We start from the raw sequence: 21,498 nt of genomic DNA on the forward strand, positions 1-21,498 counted from the left end.
CTTTATCACAACCTTGTGTGGTGATTAGGACAGAGGTTATTACACTTTATAGATTGGAAAAGTGAGACTTTAGCTTACATGATGGACCCTGTGTCTCACTTCTGTTTTAGTTGGAAAATAAAAAATTGAAACAAGTTTCCTGACTCCATTCTAGTTCTGTGTCCTGCGCTGCGAAGGTGAAATACAGCAACCAGAAATACAGTAACTTCTAACACTGCAGTAGTGTTCATGTGACATGATGGCTTGTCCTGCTGTGTTTTAGACAACGTCTCTAATTTTTCAGAAGAAACTTAAGGCATATGCAGACGTATGATGTAGTCTCCACACATTTTTATAGGGAAAGAAACTATAGCATTCTTGCACAAGAGATAAGTGATAAAAGATAGGTAAAATTTTAAAAATTATCTTTTTTTTTTTTTTAAACTGCAGAATTTGTTTAATATGGTTGTCGAAGTACCTCGGTGGACAAATGCTAAGATGGAGGTATGGATATATTCTTTTAGTATCAAATGGAAATTATAATTAATGATATAAAAACTTTGTTTCAAGTTGTTTGATAATATTTTGAATTTGGGATGGTTGACAAACTTCTTTATGATAAAAACAATTGAAAACATTTTTGTGAACTTTGAATCTAATTTTCAAATAGCAAAATATTATTCAAAGCTGAATTTACACTTTAAAGTGTGTTTTCCATTTTTGTCTCTCTGGTTTTTTATACACATATTTAATTTTCTTTGACTTTTCTGTCTTTGAAATAACAAACGTTTTCAAGGTTTATCTAAACAGATTCTGAGATGTATTGTGTTCACAGATACAATTGAAACATATTTATTTGGGACTGATGGCAAGTTTAGTTTCTAAGGACTAAACTGTCCTTTTGATTTTACTCGACCAGAAATGAAAGCATTTTCCTGGCCAACTCTTGATTTATAAGTGCTATCTTAAGGGCATTTCTTGTTTGCCTGGTTACCTTTTCTTTCCCTTTTTTTTTATCTTTTCCTTGAGACAAAAGAACTTCCCTTTTGCCCTTCAGAATTTTATTGTTCCATCTTCAGTTAGGTAAGATTTAATTTATGGCACTTATTTCCTTAGTTATTTAAGTCTTGTCCTATAGCTTTGGATGTGGTGGCCAGTATTATTTCAAATATTTTATTTTATTCAAAAGATCTCAGTTATGTATTTATTTGAGAGAGAATGTGGGCACACACATGTACATGGGCACAAGAGAGCACACGCAAGCGGAATGAGGGGCAGAGAGAGAGAGGAGAGAATCTCCAGCAGACTCCGTGCGGGGCTCAGTCTCAGGATACTGAGTCGAAATCAAGAGTGGGGCACTTAACTGACTGAGCCACCCAGACACCCCTCAAGTATTTTAATTAAGGATTGTTATGTAGATGTGTGTTTTCCAGAATTTATATTTAGAGAATTGCCAGTAATTTCACCAGGTCCTAGTAGCATTGTTTTGGTTAATATTTTAATAGGGAAGAGTTAAAAAATAGATCTTTTTTAGGTCTTCCTTCAGAATATTTCAGCATTCTGGCTACTTTCTATCTCAGGTAGGTATAAAATCAAGAATCTGTGAGATTCTACCTAATTTAAGCAGTGTTTATTCATTCAAAAATGGCTTCAGTTATTCTTTATAGGATAGATTTTTTTTTTTTTTGCAAGGCAGTTTGAGTATATTTGATAGAAAGGTAACAGAAATGAAATTAGTTGGTGAAAATATTGAAGTTAACCTTATTATCATAAGACTGATGGTAAGACATCCAAAATGAGTATCAAAAAACAAGTAGGTTAATCTTTATCATTTTGCCATTTCAGCCATTCTGTTATTTGTGTTAGAAACAAGTGCATATATAATAGAGTGCCTAAATATATAATCCGATGTTTCCTTTTCAGACATTTTTCTTACACAAAACTGTAAAGTAGAAATAAGAGTTAGCTTAATTTATTTTAAAGTATCTTTGATCAGTAAGTTGAAATATAAATATTTAGCCTGATAATAGACAGATTTAAAATATACAATTTGAATATAGAATTAATCGTTTCTCATCCTCCTCTCCCCTTTTTCCATGATCTACTTAGATTGCCACAGAGGAGCCATTGAATCCCATTAAACAAGACATAAAGGATGGCAAGCTACGCTATGTGGCGAATATCTTTCCTCACAAGGGTTATATCTGGAATTATGGTGCCCTCCCACAGGTAACATTTTTGTTATAATGGTAAAACTTCTCTGTCTTCTGAAAAAATTGCCTTGTAAATCCTGTGAACTACTTGAATTTAAATTGGTTCTGAGGGCATGTCAGTTTGAGAGATTTGTAAATTTAAAATTTTTTAATGTGGAGTTTTATTGTATCAGTAAATTTTTTTTCCGACTATATGTATGTCTGTACTCAGGTTCTTGGACTTAGGCATATAGAGCACTTACATTTGGCATTTGAACACATTTCTTTTTCTGGGCTTGGCTGTTAAGAGTCAGTGAAAAATGTTTTACCTGCTTTGTCTTCAGTCATTTCTTTGAATGTGACAAGTTATGCTTTTATATACATTCATATATGATAGCATCCTATATTATCCCTTTTTGTTTTCTTCTCACATGAGACATTTCCTCATGGTATCTGGGAAATGGTATCTCCTTCCAGATTATTTAGTGAGTAAAACTCAGAGTATGCAGAATCAAAAGTCTAGGTTTAAGAGACATAGAGAAGCATCTGTCTTTATGATTATAAAAGCCATCTATATTAGATCATCTATCTGGATATTTAAGTTCTGTATTTTATTTTATTTATTAATTTTAATATTTTGCATGAGATTTCAAAATGCTTTTGGGGAAATAACTGAGAAAAAGGAGTCTGGCTTTATCCCACTCAAAAAAACAGCTGCCCATGTAGAATAAATATTTACAGGAAAAGAAGAAAGAAAACTGTTTTCTAAGGGGTCAGCCTGCCTTTGATGCATTTAGACCACCCACATGGATACATTCGTGGTTAAAACAAGCACTTCCAAAATGATGTACTAAGAATGAGAATGTCTGTTGAAATAATGAAGGTGGGTGTTCTGACTCCCCAGGTGCCTAAGTAGACATTCTGTTTGACCTCGCAGTAAAAGGGTAAACAAAAATTTTTTTAAGCTTGGGGGATACTGTTTGTTGGAGAGGATGTATGGATGAGGGGGAGGCCAAAGAAGCAGTTGGATTGGAGAAAGACAAAAATAGAGACGTATAAAGTAGAGTAGGCAGGGGATAAACTAAAGTTCATATATCTGTTTATTTCATGAAACGTTCATTAAAGGTTTTTGTGCCAGGCAGCGTACAGGTATTGGGTACACAAAGAAAAATGATATACAACGTAAGATCAAGGCGGCATAGTAAGTGACTGAGAACGTGGGTTTTGGAGCGGATTGCAATTACTAGTAATGTGACCTTGGGTAAGTTACTTTGTCCTTCTGTGCCTCACTTTCTTCATCTTTTAAATAGAGGTGATAAAGTCCCTAGTGCGTATGGTCATGTTGAAGTTAAATGAATTGCTGCACAGTGACCTTAGAAGAGTGCCAAGAGGATAGTGATCACATTATTATAGCTACTGGTGCTTCTATTATATGGTCTTCCCTCTAAAGGAATTTACGGGGAGTGATCAACAACTAAACCACTGGTTACCATGCAACATAATAAGTGCTACTAACTCATCTACTAATTCTGAGCTTTTGTAGTTTTTCTGTCTAAAGTCCTGACAAATTTTTGTACTCCTCTGAATGTGTTTGAATTTTCAGGATGCCCCGACCTACTTTTATGTAGTCTGTTAGGTACAGTAGCTTTACTCTAGCAGTCTCTTAATGCGTCCTGAACTATTGCCTACCAAAATTTAATACTCCGTCTAGCATCCAAATAGCATTTTAAAAACTTAAATCTACTAGTGTTTTGCTCATATGAGAACCTTTTTAGTGGTTTCCTACTGCCAAAAGGATAAAATACAATATTTTTTTTTTTTTAAGATTTTTATTTATTTATTTGAGAGAGAGAGAATACAAGCGGGGTGGGGGGGAGAGGGAGAAACAGCCTCCCCGCTGAGCAGGGAGCCTAATGTGCAGCTAGAACCCAGGACCCCGGGATCATGACCTGAGCTGAAGGCAGCCGCTTAACCGACTGAGCCACCCAGGCGCCCCAAAATATAATACTCTTAGCATGGCTCCTCAACCCTGCCTAATCTGGCCTCTGGTTCCTGCTCCAGCCTCCTTTTACAGCATTTGTCTTTCTTGCTTCCATTCCACCACAGTGACTTCTTTAGTGTTTCTCATTTCCCTTGTTTCTATACCAAGGCTTCACAGAGCTGTTCTTCTGGTACATACTATATCAGTGTCTGATGTTTGCCAGGCCATGTTGTAAGTACTGGAGGTAAAGTCGTGATAAGAATGACAAAAATCCTTCCAGGTCTTTTATTCTGGACAGAGTGACCAACAAAAAAAAGAGTAATAAAACGTATAGTGTGTCAAATGGTGGTGTGTTGGAGAACAATAAAGCAGGGAATGGGACTAGGATATATTGGGAATGTTGCAGTTTTGATAAGGAGAAGGCCTCCGTGAGAAGGGGTTATTTGAGTGAAGACCTCCAGAAAGTGAGGGGACAAGTAGCATGCATGTCTCGGGGAGTCCAGCAAGAAATGGGAAGTGTAAAGGTCCCAAGGTGGAAGTAGGCCTAATGTGTTTGAATAACAGAAAGAAGGCTAGTGTGGCTAGAATGGACAGGAGGAGGAGGAAATGGACCGACCGTAGTCTCTCTGCCATTTTTAACCAGAGATCTTTACCATCTTTTTAAGCCTGTATCCAGAAGTGTGTGTGTGAGTGTGTGTGTGTTAGTCTTTAGCAAAAGAATACACTAGATTGCATAGAAGTTATTTACCAAACAATAAGTGAACTGATTACTGTTTAAGAAAAATTGAAGTTAGGCCAGTTGTTTAAGGGAAAGGATAATTGTACCTAATATCTTTTCACTTCATTGTCAGTATCAAGACAGAATGAATCTGTTAGGATGATAGCCAGCTCCTGGTCCCATTTATATATTTTTTTTCATCTTCAGCTTCTCATCCTTGTTTTGCTCCCTCACTCCCGCACTGGCCTTCTCATGATTCCTCTTGTTCTCCAGGCACACTCATGCCACTGGTCTTCTTTATCGTGCCCTCCAGCTTGGGACAGTTTTTGCAAGGAATGCACATGGCTTACCTCTTTAAATGTTTGGTCATAAATCACCTTCATGATGTCTGACTGAAAATCCTTTAGAATTTTAACCTTGCCTCCTGCTTCCCTACTTTACTTTTTTCCCTTTTCTATAGAACCTACCAACTTCTAGCATGTTCTATAATTTAGTTATTTATTATGTTTATTGTTAATTTCTTCCAGGTAGAATGCAGACTTCAGGAGGACAGGGATTCTGTCTTTATTGTTCATTGACATCTTCCAGCTAACTGCCTAGCTTAGTACCTGGCATGGCATAGGTGATTAATAAATACCTGGGGAATGAATAATGAATGCATTGTGTGTATTACATTTGTTTCATATGTGTGTGTGGGTATTAGATTTTGCTGTTTTCTTATGATTTTTCCTGTAACAGAAGGAAATTTGTTCAGAGCAGTTACCAAGTCAACCGTGTTTGGAAGAAAATTAAGCAGCAGAGAATTGCTTCAGTAGCAGTCTCTCTTCCTCGGCTCGTGATTCGTCAGTGTGCTGTCATTATTTCAGATCTTTAGCTGTCTAGACCGTTGAACCTTAATAACTTCTCCCTCACTAGCAGTAATACCTTCCCCAAAATTTGGGTTTGGCCTGAGCAAAAATTTTCTTTGTTTGCTTTCCTGCAGTTGTATTTCCATGTATAACGGATTACTCAGTGTTACATCTTCTGAGTGAATATTTAGAAGACCCATTAATGTTAATGGACTGGATAATGTTAAAGGACTAGGATCACGAAATTTAAGATTTCTGTAATCTTCAATTTTTTTAGTAGTGCAATTTTTTTTTATTGAAGTGTAGTTGACACACAATGTTACATTACTTGACGCTGTATGACACAGTGATTGGACAACTCTGTAGTTCATGCTACACTCACCCCAGTGTAGCTACCGTCTCTCACCATACGGCACTGTTACAGTACCATTGACTGTACTTCCTGTGCTGTACTTTCATTCCTGTGGCTTACTCATTGCATAACTGGAAGCCTATCCTTCCCACTCCCCTTCACCCATTTTGCCAACCCTCTGCCCCCCCCAAGATTTCTTCAGTCTTAATGTAATACTGATGTATTTTTATTTTGAACTTCATTATAAATTTGGTTCATTGACCCCAAGTAGCATTTAGTACCACTTATTAGCTTTATAACCTGGGACCAGTGACTAAATTTCTCTAGGCCTGTTTGTACATCTATACTATCATACCACTTACCCACAAGGTTATTGTCAGTATTGAATGAGATAATCAAAGCAAAGTGTTTAGCCCCGAAGTGAATTCTCAGTAACATTTTCTCAATGAAGACACTGTTGCCACTGATACTAGCTGTTAATAGTGAGACAACTGGCAGTGGCTTTTGCTCCACATTGAATCTGTTAAAGTACAGGTAGTGGCTAGGTGGATCCTACTTCCTTTGACTGGGTTATATGAATCCTGATTAATCAGGAAGTAGTTCTCGAGGAGCACCTGTATGTACAGCTCTGTACAGTTCAATGATTTTTTGACCTAAGGGCCAGAGCATGGTGACTACAAATATATTGATTAATATTTGTAGATTATAAGGTAATGATCTCAAACACCTGCCCAAGGATGAGAAAGATTTGTTACAGGCTAGATCAGTGATCTGTGTATTTTGATTTATTTATTTTCATAGCTTTATCCATTCTTTGAGATTAACATTATTTATATTTCTGTTGATAATTTCCCTTTTTTTTTAATGCTTTTCCTGGGTCCATGCTAAAATTTTTCTATACACGTAGCATGTATAGGTATGTACTGGTAGGCATATACCTATGAGTCAGATTGCTTAATTGTGAGCTACACGCTTTTTTTACTCTGCTAGGTATTTCCAAATTGCTTACAAAAGAAATTGTAACAGTATACACTCCTACCAGCAGTATATAGTGTTCCAGGTGCCTTACATCCTTACCAGTACAGTTGACCCTTGAACATGAGTTTGAACTGCATGGGTTTGAATCTTCTTCTATACAAATTTTTATGATACGGTACTGTAAATGTATTTTCTCTTCCTTATGATTTTCTTGATAGCATTTTCTTTTCTGTGGCTTTAAGAATACAGTATATAATTCATGTAACGTACAAAATATGTGCTGTTTATGTAATTGCTAAGGCTTCCTGTCAACAGCAGGCTGTTAGTACTTAAGTTTTTGGGGGAGTCAAAAGTTATACTTAGATTTTCAGCTGTACAGGGGGGTTCAGCATCCCTTACCCCTGAGTTGTTCAAGGGTCAGCTGTATTTGACATTATGAGATTTTTAGGTTTTTGACATAGGGTCTCATTATAGTTTTAATTTTTATTTTTCTGATCACACTAGGTATCTTTCCATGTAAATTATTCATGTTTCCTCTTTGAATTACCTGTTCCTGTCTTTGGCCCATTTTGTATTGGGTTGCCCTTTTTCTTATTTAGTTGTAGAAGTTATTCCTAAATTTTGGATGGTAATCTTTTTCTTACCTTTGTGAAGCAAATATTAGGATTTGGAATTTCCTTTTGTGGATATTGAGCTTTTTTAGTTGTTTCTTTGCCTAGCTATACAGCTAAAACTCCACAAGGGGGCGTAATCTAAGTTTTAAATTTGTCAGGATTTCCTCTCCTGGTGCTTGCTTAAAATTATACTATATTTTCAAGTTAAGTTAGAAGTCATTTAGTGTGAATCTCTTTTGTAATCACAGTGGAGGCCTGTGCGTAAAGTATTAGAGGCAGGACTGGAACTAGAACCAGTCTGGTGTTTTTGCTATAAGGGAAATTATGAAGAACTTGCCTTAAAAGTATCAAGATTGTATAGCTTAAGAATTTTGCACTTACGTACTTACTTCCCTGACAGGAGGAATAAACGGATAGATAATATTGAAAGTGGAGTTCTGAGAGGAATACAGACCAACCAATTAATAAATGGGAAACACCCACCAAAACCAAATGAAGTATAGCTTATATGAAGACTGTTTTTGTCTCAGTTCAAGGAAGGAATTTCTTAAAATTAATGCTGATCAAAATGGACTAAGTTATCTCATGAATTTGTAAGCTTCCTATTCATGTGGATAATGAATGACCAGCAGTCCTAAAACTCAGGGCTGAGACATATCTAGCAATTGTCTTATGTAGGCCGTTTTTTTTTAATAGCTGAAGAAACTGAGATCTGGATGTTTTGGCCAAGGTAGTTTGTGACAGTAGTGGAACTGGAGTCTAGGCGTCTTCCTTTAGGTCAGAATGACTTGTCACATTTGTCCCCTTCTGAGGGTGGGAGTAAAGTCACGGGAAGTTCAAGAGAGGGTTCTTATATCAGGAAGGAAGAACCTCTCAGATGTTTTCTGCTTTTGCTCCTAGGTTTTCTGATTTCAGTCTTTCTCAATCCCATCTTGGTTTCTTCAGCACATCAAGATTAATTTTGTAGCATTTGTGACAAATGCTGCACCATTTATTAACTTGACATTCTTCAGGGTATTGACTGTGTTCTGTTCATCTCTGTTCCTAACTTCCGGCCCAGAGTTAGGTACTCAATAAATATTTGCTGTGTGAATGGATGCCTACTTAGGAGATTCTGTAAGAGAAGGTATTTAAAAGAAGAGAACCATGAAGTAGAATAAGGTTATATCTGGAAGTAATTGCCATTCAGTTGCTGTCATTACCAAACCTGGGCATCATAGCATAATGATTGATACCTTGAGTTCTCATTCCATTGCTGCCATTTAGAAAATGTGAGCATTGGGCAGATTTAAATTCTGTGTGCTTCAGTTTATTTGTCTGTAAAATGGGGTCAACAGTGGTACCTTCTTCATGGGGTATGCGTGCGTCTGTGTGTGTATGTGTGTATCGCTTAGAAAGTGTCTCTCTCCTATAACCAGTATGTAAGGTTAACAATTATGTTTATTCTTCTTATATTTTATTATTAATATTAGTATCTGAGGTAGTGAAATGTTGATTTGCTGATTTTTTTGCAAGGTGAAGTTCAGTTTGTTCCTAAATATATTATAATTTGGACCAGAAGGAAAATAATGGAGTTTATCTAGGGTTTAGCTGTAAGTAAGAGTATAGTTTTAAAATTGTCAGTATAAAATTAGAGGAAGCAAGCTTGAATAATCTGAAATTATCTCTAGATAACCGTCTTGAAGTGATGCGGTCTCTGCGCATCTTGTATATATCTGAGGAAAATAATTTTAGGGAACTTTTACAGTTCCATTTAGAATCAGGTAATTATGAGGCTTTTTGGGAAGGATGGTGCCTAAGGGATATTTAAATTTGATAACAAATTTCTGTTACACTGTTCATTTATAGAAATGCTCATGTGTATATTTTGTAACCAGCAGGATATAATCTTTTCAGTAAACTTAAGAGTTGACATCTTTTCATGCTTTTATCAAGGTCTTGAGATTTGATGGCAAAGTAGAGGATTTTTTAAATGGAATGAAATGAGACAAAAAAAGATTTTTCTTTTATTGGTGTCAATTCTTATTCTTTAGTTTATGAAGGGAAGACTAGGTTTCTTCTAGTAGAAGTCATTTAAAGAATAGGAAGTTTATTTTCAAATGCAGAGAGCCAGGCCCGACGCTGTTACCGTGTCGAAGGAAGCAACGAATGACTGAAGGAACAGTTCAGGCAGCGGCTGGAAGCGGTGCAGACAGTGGAAACCTCTGAACTGAAAGCTTGAAATGAGAGCATGAATTTACATCCTGACTCAACTCGGAAGAAGAGTATGCTTGGAAATACTGCCCACTTTCAGATATGATTTTACAGAAAAATGAGAGACCAGAGGGAGGAAATACTATAAATCTGTCTTAATTATTATGATGTTTAGGTACTGGCATGTTGGCGTGGAGCCTGTACAATTTTTGAGAATTTTCCTTTTGGATTGTGACTATAAAACTTCATGATCATGTGGAAAGATTAAGATACATTATAGCGGGTATTAACCTACATTTCTGCCTCCCCCTCCCTTTTTTTTTTTTTTTTTTTTAGACTTGGGAAGATCCCCATCGAAAAGATAAGAGTACAGACTGCTGTGGAGATAATGATCCCATCGATGTCTGTGAAATAGGCTCAAAGGTGTGTTTTCTAGACATTCTGATACGTGTTCAAGTCTGTTCATGCCACGAAATTCCAGTTCTCTTCAAAAGGCTCCAGTTCTTCAGTTCCCCCAGAGTCTGGCCTCTTGCTCCCTCTGATACGAGTCCCTTTTTGTATCTCTCTTTCCTTCTCGTATGCTAGGGGTTGGTAAACTGCAGCCCATGGCAAGCGAAATAGAGTGCACCACCCATTTGTATCAGTAACACAGTCATGCCCGTTCACTTGTGTATTGTCTGTGGCTGCTTTTGTGCTGAAGTTGGGGACTGGCAGCAGAGACCGTGCCATCCACAAAGTCTAAAGTAACCACTGTCTGACTTTTTACAGAAAAAGTTTTCTGAGTCCTGTTCAGCTTCCTTTCCCATTATCCAGACAGGAAATTCAATACTGAGTAAAGCCAACTTGTACTCTTGTCTTTGTGTCTCCTTCCAGGTTGCCAAGACCTACTGGGGAAGAACAAAACCTGTGATTTCATAGGGTGCTGCTACTTACAGAATTCTTTGTGTTTTTGGTCCATTTTTCTATTTTCTGTTGCATTTAATGCTAATATTTGTTGTTCCCTGCAGACATTCAACTCTTTACACTTTGTTCTCACTTAACAGCAGAACATTTTGTCTTTAAATTTTGTAGAACCCTTAGGAACCCGCAGTTAAGAGTTGCCTCATCTTTTCTTTTTGGACTACCAAACTACCTGGGTTTGCAAACGTTATTTCTTCCCTTTCTTCTCTTACTGTGAGAACTGTCTTGTGTAAGACCTGGGTTTTCACATGCTGTGGATCCTGTCCCTTCCTGCCTCGTGAGTGACTGTATTTTGTCATCCCTTCCCTCTTCTCTAGTCACAGCTTCTTTCTTCACTGGCCTCCTCCCCTGTGCCTTTTTCCCCTTCACGTGAAGACTCATAAAAAGAGTTCTCAACACTCATCTGCATCTCCCACTTTTCCACTTAATCTTCAGCCTATTTCAAAATTGTTTCCATGCCCCCAGTGTTTCCGTGAAACTGCTCTCACAGATATCCCTGCTAACTTTCTTTTAGCCAGATCTCACATGCTTGTTTCCTGGCTTTGTCTAACTTGAACTCACCGTGGCATTTTCTGCTGTTGAAACAGTCTCTTCACTTGCCTTTGATTGTATCATAACTATCTTGGTTGTGCTCTAATTCTGCTGTTTTCTTGGTTTCTTTTCAAGCTCCTTCTCTCTAAGTCTTAAGTATTGTTTGGCTTGAGGCTTGTACCTTTGTCCAGCTCTTCTCTAATTGGATCTCCCTTGATTTTTCTCCCTGGGAACAGGTTTTTAAAATTTTTTCCCAGTTTTGTTTTTGTCTTTGACCCAAATTCCTTCAACATTTAGGACTGTTTTTTTCTTTCAGTAATATTTATTGCTCAAGAAAATCGTAATTATCTTATAGAAATAAAATCAAGCATAAACCTTCCCTCACAATCGTCCTGTCCCAATAAATCATATAGTTTTTATCTTTCCATGTTTCCTTCTTCTTGGGGTAAATGTATAAACATTTTTATTTTGTTGGACATTTTTTCCAGTTTATTTTCTGTTATACAGTTAATATAGTTAAAGGTTTTCCTGCATATAGCTTTTCTTTTTTAATTTCTTTTGGGAGAACTGGATATGGGAGGCGGCAGGGTTTCTAGAACGGCCTCTCAAAGGTGTCTGCCCTAATCCCTGGAATCTGTGAATATGGTAATATGTCACTCCCTTGGTTATTATTTTTTAGTATAATAGCTTACTTTACAGTCGAATTATTCTGGATTTTCTGTGCAGATCTGGTGTAATTAAATGAGCCCTTAAAAGTAAGGAGCTTTCTCTTGCTATGGCAGAAGAGGAACTCAGAGGTTCCAAGAGTGAGAAGTACTGATATGCCATTGCTGGTTTGAAGATGGAAAAGGGGGCATATGAAAAGGAATGCATTTGGCTTCTAGTTGCAGAGAGCAGTCCCTGGTTGACATCCAGCAAGTTAATGGGAACCTCAGTTCTACAACTACAAGGAACTGAATTTAAGTGGATTCATTTTTAGACCCTTCAGATCAGATCCCAGCCTGTGCAACATCTTGATTTTGGCCTTGTCAGGTAGTAAGCAGAGAATCTAGCCGTGTTGTGCTTGGACTTCTAACCCATGGAAACTGTGAGATAATAAATTTACACTATTTTAAGCCTTTAGGTTTGTCATAGTTCATTACACTACAGTAGAAACACGGGATAACAGGCTTTAAGCAGTTTTACTTTCCATGGTTTTCTTGTATTGATTGGATCCCGCTGAAGTTTTACCTCATTAAAATTCAGAATCAGTGTAGAACTTTTGTTGTAGGACCACTGTTACAGTCTGCTTGTACCAGATCCCGGAGGAGTTAGCAGGTGACAAGTGCGAGCTGATAAACATGTAGAGCCCAGAGAGGAAAAAATATTGTATGTATGGAAGACCTCTCATGTTCTAGTTCATGTATGTGTCATAGCCTTTGCTCTTTACTTCAAGGAGTAAGTGATATAATCTCCATTTCACTGTTGAGAAACCAAGTTCTAAAATACTGTGTGAAGGAAGTTGCCTGATGTCACCTTTAGGAATGGTGGAGAAAGATTTCAGCTTTATAATATTTATGACTAAAAGTCCTGTCTTTTGAAATCTTTCCATACCAGCTAGAAGAGTTGGTAATAACCCTAGTCTGATTCTGCCTAAAACCTTTGAGGCACACCTTACATTGTTTCAGAATCCCAACTCATTTTTCAGTGACAGACTCTGCTGGACATATAATTTCCTTAGAAGGTAGATTGATAGTTTTATAATGAAACTGGGAAAATAGGTTTCATCTTGTAGCCAGTGCAGTTTATTCCTTTGATGAGACCTGAGGTAACACTTAGTAAATAGGAAGTGAGTGTTAATCACCTTGAAGAACAAGTTGGTGGTTGTTGGTGTAGCGCTCCTCTCTTTGTGTCTGGCTGTGCGAAGAGTCCTTATGTCACCTGTAAGGAACATAACAGTAGAAAGCATCTTTGAGCACTGTGTTGTAAATGAACGAAGGGGAGGGAGCAGAGTCCTGGAAGTTGGATAATAGAGTTAGAACCACATATATAGAAATCTTTAAGGTCGTTGAAATTCCTTGAGGGATTAGGTCTTATTCACTTGGTGTCTAACACTGTGTGTTCTGCGTACATTTGTTGAACTGATTTAGAATAAATTGAATTGTAGAAGTTCATAGGAATTTTACCATTTGTTCTTCAGTATCTTATTCTGAGTTTCTGGTTTGCCTGAGAGTTTCCTTTCCAGTCTTTAAAGGTATTATAGCAAGACAGTGGTTTGTCTTATTGCTTCTGTTGCTTAGGAGATCACAGAGCATGTATCATTCTGATGAAACTTGATAATCCCCAGACATGCTTCCTCATTGCCCTTGTAACCGTAAATATCTCAAATCTGCTATTCCGTTTTATGAAATTTCAAAGTAAATTATTAATTTTTGTGAATAAAAATAAAACAAAATACAATGTGTTTTTTAAAACTATACATGGTTCCTGGGAATTCTGATAAGACACCCCTGCCACCAGTCTTCTGCGGGGTCCTCAGTTGGAACTGTTGACATTTTGTATGGATAATTCTGTTACAGGGGACTGTCCTGTTCAACATCCCTGGGCTCTTCCCACTAGAGGCTAGTATTACCTCCCCATTTTTGACAATCAGAAATGTCTCCAGACATTGCCAAATAGTCTCTAGAGGGCAAAATTGCCTCCTCCGGTGGAGAACCACCAATCTCGTTTATCATTGAGTTAACCAGTGTGGCCAGCCTTACACTGGTAATTATGTGATAACTTCAGATTTGAGCATTTTTGTTTTATAAAAGATCTCCTGGCATGAGGTGTGTAAGTTTCCCCAGTAAGACTGGAAACCTTTGAGAACAGAGTTTCTTTCTTTTTATACACATAGTGTTTAATATAGTGATGGGTATTTATTAGAGCTTAAACATGTGAGTCTGGTTAATGTAATTGTGCATATTTCCCTAAAAGTGAGATTTTGGTTTACTTTATAAAGTCACACTAATCTTTTGTGCCATTAGTTGTAACTAGTTATAAATTCATGTAGATTTATATTAAGATTTTAGATTCATTTTGCAAATGTTCTGAAAGGATTTATTTGACTTTAATGTTTCAGATCTGGTTTTTTTTTCCTCTCAAATTTCAAGACACAAAAGTGACTTTCTTTTGCATACCTTGCTTTCCAAACGTAAAGCTGCATTTTGAGGCATGAAGGAATTTGTTCTGAAGCGTGTGTTCAAATTTTAGCTTGCAGTGAAATTCTGTAGAGCAAACCAAACCTTTAAAAATAAAAGGATATAGAAAGAATGCATGCATATAAACTTGTCATTGGCAACTTGAGGGAACCACTGAAATAACTTTCTTTAGCACGTGGAACATCTGCCTCCACGTCGTGCAATTTCTTGGTTTCCTTTAAAATCTTTTAAAGCGTTTTGTGAAACCTGTGTTATCTCTATTTTTAACATGTTAATTCTTTCACTGTCATTCATTATCTTCTTAAGCCTGTATTCTAATATGTTAAAAATTTACTTTTCACTAGTAACTGGTAAATGTGATTTGCAAAAAAGCAACTTAGAAGGATTCTCAGGTTTCTTTTTTATCCCCAAGTAGCAAAAGTGAGGTTTATACTGTGTAATGATATACATGGGTTTATTTTCTGTTTAGTATGAATTTCTAGGCCTAGTACATTAAATTGCAAGACCTATAAATAACTTCAGCTTCCAAAAAGGAATCAAGAAATTTAATTCTAAAAGGGATATCATAAAAGGCTTTATGACTGTTTTTATATCATCTTTAATTATTAAAGCTTTATTAGATTTCAGTCTATAGTGCTTTTAATCTTTCACATGGGTTTTTATGATGGATGAGTAAATTTCTCCAAAGCCTTGCAAATACTGAATTTCTTTTCTCTAAAGGTTCTTTCTTGTGGAGAGGTTATTCATGTGAAGATCCTCGGAATTTTGGCTCTTATTGATCAGGGTGAAACAGACTGGAAAATAATTGCTATCAATGTGAATGACCCCGAAGCCTCAAAGTTTCATGGTAAGTCTGTAACTTTCCAGAAATAGAAGAAAATCAGTGTGTCGTTAGAATTCTTAGAATTTAAAGAGGGCTCATCTAAAATACAATGTGTGTATTTGGGAGTTAAATTTATGTGTTTTATTTTTTATTCTCTCTCCATCCACAGAATATAAAGGGCAGTCTATTATGATTGTGTCTGAGTTGTGTCATATTGCTAGGAAGAACAAAAGAGGGAAAAAGGTACAGGCAGACAGGTGGTACCTCAGACTAAGAAAGTACATCCTACGGGTTTCCTTTCTCCTTCCCTCTATTCCCTCCTTTTTTTTTTTCTTTTTTCTTTAAATCTCTCTTTTGTTCATTTGGGTAACAGGAGGAAAACTAAGGGAGAAATGTTCGTCAGGGACAGAGCTGTTTCTATACCTAGTTTTTGTTCTGTGTTGCAAAAATGGGGGGAAACGTAACTGCTCTTTGGCAAAATTTTGATGTCCCAGAAATAGCTTGGTATGATAAAGGTTGACTTTCTTTGAAATTGGACAGGCCTCAGTTTGAGTTCTGTGCTGCTTCCTAACTGAATGACTTTGGGTAGATCATTTAACCTTTCTCAGTTTCAGTTTGGTCACCTGTAAAGGGAGACAGTTACACCTGCTTGTGAGCTTGTTGACAGTAAGAGATGATTTACTTAAAGCATCTGTCACATACTGAGTGTTACAAATATGGCCACTATGATGATTCTTTGACTATTTTCCCCCCTATTTATCTAACCTTTTTTCTTTCAGTTTCATTCTTTCTCAGGTTCCTGGTTCCTTCTAGACGTCAGTTCTTATCTGGAAAATATATCATTTCTGAATTGACTGAGACTCACTGACACTTATGTGTTAACCTCTCTTAACTTATGTGCATTTAAAACCTCTTCTTGCACATGGGACAGCCAGAGATTTTATGCCATTCTTGCGTGTAATTGAGAATAGAAAGGGTCTGATAAGGTGAAGTCCAAGTAACCTCAGGGGCAAAACTAAAGCATAAAAACTACAACTAAAATATGAGACTTGAGTCCATAACCATATATATTTCTTGTGTGTCTTATTATTTTACCCTGGGTTTCTTGATTACCGTATTTCTCATATATACGTATGTAAGAAGAGTAAGATACACAGTTAAAATTTTTTTAATGTGTTAAGTGCTCCTCAGATGAGAACTGATAATACAAAGGTGCAACAGCCAACTGAAGCAAATCCGCTGACTAATCGATTTGTGATGTGACACACTGAAATCGTGAAACTCTGCTAAGGGATTCCGCCTTTAAACCGGAAAGGCCGAAAGCCTGAATGAAACTATTTCTTAGGTGGGATACACTGTTCTTTAGCCCAGTCCTGTTGGAGGTGTGATTTAACATTTTAAACTCTCACCGTATGCGAAGCATTGGAACCTGTTCTAGTGCGTATTATTATGCTTGATCGGAAAGGTGCTGCAAGGATTTAAATAACTTGTGCAAGTTTGCACGCCCATTAAATAGTAGAACTATGATTTGAACTCATTTCTGTCTGATTTTAAAGTCCATCGTCCACCTAGAGTACTGTACTGAGCAATTCATACCTGATTATAGTAATAATGGTTTTTGTAACTAGCAGGATTGAAACCAGATTACATAAGGCTAAGTACCTTTCCTCCTTCTTAGTTTTCTAAGGGTTAGAATGAAAAATTTTAACTCTCTTTTGACTTTAATTCTGCTTGTGTCCTGAATGGAGATGACTTTGCACTGCGGCATCTTCTAAATTCTTTCGGTGTACGCTTGTACAAAAAGACACGCGGAAATGCTGAAACTTACTTAGGTTGAGGTGACATCACACTAGAATAATTACAACAAGAACTTGTTTTGAAAGAAAAAAGGGACTTTTTTCCCATTCCACTAGAAGGAACGTGTATCTTTATCATGAAAAATAACAACATTGCTTCTTCAGGATACGTTTTTAAAATCCTAAAATTAAAAGATTAGATGCGTGTTATTGACATATTTTGCTCTGAAATGGTATGCTGACATTTGTTTTGTATTTATTTTCTGAATGAGTAAGGTATTTAGAGGGAAACGGGTATTATTTACTTTAAGGGTATTTGCGTATTGTTTACTCTGGGTAGTACCTGAAGTAACAGCTCTCATTATCTAGATTTTGTAAAGTAAGTTTTTTAAGAGTTACAAGTGTTTTCTTACTTCTCATTCCTTTTCCCTTCACATTATTGTAATATATTCTACATATCTTCATTGAATTTTCTTTTCTCTTATTTTACAGTGACCCAAGGAAAAAATAGATGTAGGGACAAAGTAAAGGGCTGAAAAAATTATACTATAAGTATTTTTTTTAAAATCATGAATCATGGAATACTGGATGACCCTACATGGGAGCCTTTATTTTTAATTTAAATTCAAGTTTTGATTTTTGTTTACTATCTCGAGCATCGTCCAGCTGTTCTCTCAATGATTTCAGACAAAAGACAGAGTTTTTGTTGTCCTGTTGCTTAAACAAATGTTAATGGACAGAAGTCATTCTTAATCTTAGCTTTTTTCTTCACTGCTTAGCCTGGTGGTGTCTGCGTTTTCGTTAGCACCTACTAAAGGCAGGGGAGGTTGGAGGGGATGAGAATGGAGAGATGCTCAGGAATTGCAGTGGTTGAAAGATTTTGTGAAGACATTTTTTAGAAGATCAGTTTATATGATTTGATTATACTATTGAATGGCTTTCTCTTATAATAATTCATTATCTTCTCAAGGTACCTAACTTATAATTCAGTAGGAGCTTAAGTATTAAAAGCACGTACCTTACTTCATATGATGTTGCGGGTTAAAAATAGAAGCTTGGCAGGGGAGAGGGGACCTTAGAAATAAAGGAATCATTTCTTGATTTTGAGATTAGATGACATGCCTATTGTAACAACCTATGATTTTATTACAGTAAGATAAAAATGTATATTTGGATTTGTGTGATTAAATAAATGTTAGCTAATGAATAATATTTGCTAACATATTAAAAACTTATTGCTGTTCTGTCTCTGCTGTACATCTTTGAAAATTAACTATTTAATCTTAAATTTGGCAACATTTAAAAATTTTATTATATGTCCCTTTTAAAATCACAACAAAGGATTATGGATGGTATTTTTAATTATGAAAATAATCATATACTTGAAAATAAAAACTCAGAAGTATGAAAGAAAGGTATATGAAATAAAAAGTAAAATTCTCCTTTCCACTTCTCATCCCCTGTCTGACTTCTCATCCCCTGTCTGACTTCTCATCTCCTGTCTGACTTCTCATCCCCTGTCTGACTTCTCATCTCCTGTCTGACTTCTCATCTCTTCTTCCCTGTGTTTTTAGTTCTCCTGAGTGGTTGCTTCTCTACTCGAACCATTGTGCTTACACCTGGCTTTCTTAATTTATGTTTTTCCCCTTTTGACTCAGGTTGCTGCTTTGAAAACCAAAGGAATTCAACTGCTTAAACATTTAAATTTTGTACTGTGTTTTGTCTTCGATTATCTTAATAACTCTAAGTTTTACCTTTAGAGCTCTATTTATTGCTTCATCAGTTTGGAACAGTAACTTGTGGTTGCCAGTATACAACTAGGGCATCGAGGTTTCTGTGTTATTTCTATGTCCTTCGCAGACCAGCTTCTCTGAACTGTATGTTGGCTCTGTATGTCTAAATTTATAATGTTTAAACTCTGTTCTTTAACTGTTTTTTATGTTTGATCTCTTGAATCTGAAAATTGAAAAATAACGACTAGCATTTACAGTCTTTATATGAATATTAGTTTCCTCCTTTATCATACTTTTTATTGAAAGACCAGTTGTGGACACAAGAGAACAGTTTGCTGCACAGCGATCATCATGGGGTTTCTTGTCACTGCCCTGGGTTAATAGTTCTTTTTTTTCTTAGATTCTTTCATGTCCTCTTTTGTTATCCATTTTCATTGTTGGCTGGTATACGTTTCCCAAAATTTTTTTACAGAAAACGCATGGGAGATTGAGTTGGAGTCCATACATGTCAGAAATGTCTTTTTGTCTTTTTTTTGGTCACCTTCTCCTTAAATAACTTTTAAGATATATAATGCAATAACTTGAAATATAAATTAGTGTGTATGAATTGATATTTTTAATCACCGAGGAGTAAGTGATTTTATAACAATTTGAACATTTGTTATCTATACTTGGCATTTTTATTAGATGGATCAACAGAAGGAAAGGTTAAAACCATGTAGGAATGAGTAGCTATCTGGAATTTTTTTTAATTCTGTAGTTTTCTAAGGAGGTGTGTAATACAGAAATTTATAGAGAATTTTTTATTACTTTTACACATTTTCATTGTTAGACATTTAAAAAAATAAATCCCTCTTGCTAATTTCCACTACCTTAAGAAAAAGAAGCTGTTTTTGACATGATCAGTACCTATTTTTTCTTTTTTGAAAACAGAGAAGTCTGTTTTAATTTATAGACAATATGTCTGTCCGTATTTTCATATGGATTTTTAAAATTAATTTGTTTTTTGCTATATTAATTCATTTAATTATGATTCTGCAAGCTCGTTTTAGGGTTGTTTAATTATGAAATAACTTTTTTGATCCAAATGAATGTATGTGCAGACTTGGTAGACTGTAATATCCTGTTTTAATATTTATAGTTTTTGACTTTGACATGACTGACTAAAACTAGCCATTGCATCAGAGAACATGTGTCAGTTAGAAAGAAACTGTGGTTGCTGGCTGTATTTCTGTAAGTTTAATCTTATTATTTAAGTCTTCCAAGTTTTGCCTTCTGAAACTGGAGTAGCCACATACAAATCTAAAAATAGTCTAAATAACATTTAAAAACAAATTCTTTGTACTCCCTAATAAAAAATCAGTCACTTTGGCTGGTCCATTAACACCTGAAGAGAGCTAAGATCATTTAATACACTGTAATTAGGTTCCAGGCTTTAATGCTCTTAATGGCCTGAAAGAGTTAATAAGACTCCCAGGGCTCCTAAATTGTTACTAGAGAATGCCTTGGCCATTAAGGATAATAGAGCTTGGTTATGAAATAACCAAGTTCAGAGCTTTTTAAGAAGATTGAAATGCTAGGACATGTGTAATTTCTCCTTTGGTTAAATTAACCACTTTCTATAATGTAGAGCTTTACATATTCTCCAAACAGATATTTGAACCTCTTCAGACCTGCGAGTGATGCCTAAGGACCTTATGTCAGGTGAAGTAACATAATAGGAGGTAATTTAGGCCTAGAAGCCGCTTCCAACTTTTAGGGTGTTAAATAAATGGAAACTATTGTCTTTTGTCCTCTTTTTAAATGTTGCTTATGCAGTGATATTGCAGTTTTATAAAATGAAAAATTGGAAAACAAAAATTGAAACCAGAACAAGTGTATTGATGTAGATACATTCTGGAATGAATAAATTGCATGAGTAAAAAAGGGATTATTTAAAATGAGGTGGTTGGGAATTTTTCAAAAGCTGGCATTGTACCTGTCTTAGAATTATCATAATTTATATGTATTTGATATACGTAGAATTTCAACTTAAATTTAGAGAAATTTAAAAGTCAAATAAAACAACATAGTTCTCTTTATGTCTTTCAAGACAATAATAAACATGTGAAAACCGAATCTGTTTGGCTCAAATTTTCATTGGCTAAATGAACATCTAGTGTCCCTGCAATTATTATTTTATTTTATTTTTTTTTATTTTTTTTTTAAAAGATTTTATTTATTTATTTGACAGAGATAGAGACAGCCAGTGAGAGAGGGAACACAAGCAGGGGCAGTGGGAGAGGAAGGAGCAGGCTCATACTGGAGGAGCCTGATGTGGGGCTCAATCCCATAACGCCGGGATCACGCCCTGAGCTGAAGGCAGACGCTTAACCGCTGTGCCACCCAGGTGCCCCTATTATTTTAAAAATAAGCAAATTAACATGGTGTTTGATTTCCTTACTTCCTAAAACACAACTTAATACTGTTATTTAGGGGGAAAAATAGAAAATAGCATAGAAATCTTAAAGCAAAATATTTGTGTTAACCTTTATAACCAGATAGAATAGAGTTCAGCTTGCTTTTCTGTGCATGTACTCTGGCACAGAAAGGGGCTGGCATGTTACCATTGTCATCCCAAA

At 36.0% G+C, this 21,498-nt stretch overlaps 1 protein-coding gene across 1 annotated transcript in view; it reads left to right on the top strand.

Moving 5' to 3' along the window:
• PPA2 (inorganic pyrophosphatase 2) overlaps positions 1-21,498 on the top strand; it is a gene marked incomplete at its 5' end in the record, with an annotated part of 78,798 nt that overhangs the window by 19,267 nt on the left and 38,033 nt on the right. Inside the window, 4 exons of the mRNA XM_034672119.1 lie at positions 430-483; positions 2,089-2,208; positions 10,192-10,278; positions 15,246-15,372. Of these exons, the coding sequence (XP_034528010.1) occupies positions 430-483; positions 2,089-2,208; positions 10,192-10,278; positions 15,246-15,372 (388 nt within the window). The remainder of the gene's footprint in view (positions 1-429; positions 484-2,088; positions 2,209-10,191; positions 10,279-15,245; positions 15,373-21,498) is intronic.

This window comes from Ailuropoda melanoleuca, chromosome 11 (assembly GCF_002007445.2).
Source record: "Ailuropoda melanoleuca isolate Jingjing chromosome 11, ASM200744v2, whole genome shotgun sequence".
Taxonomy (NCBI): Eukaryota; Metazoa; Chordata; class Mammalia; order Carnivora; family Ursidae; genus Ailuropoda; species Ailuropoda melanoleuca.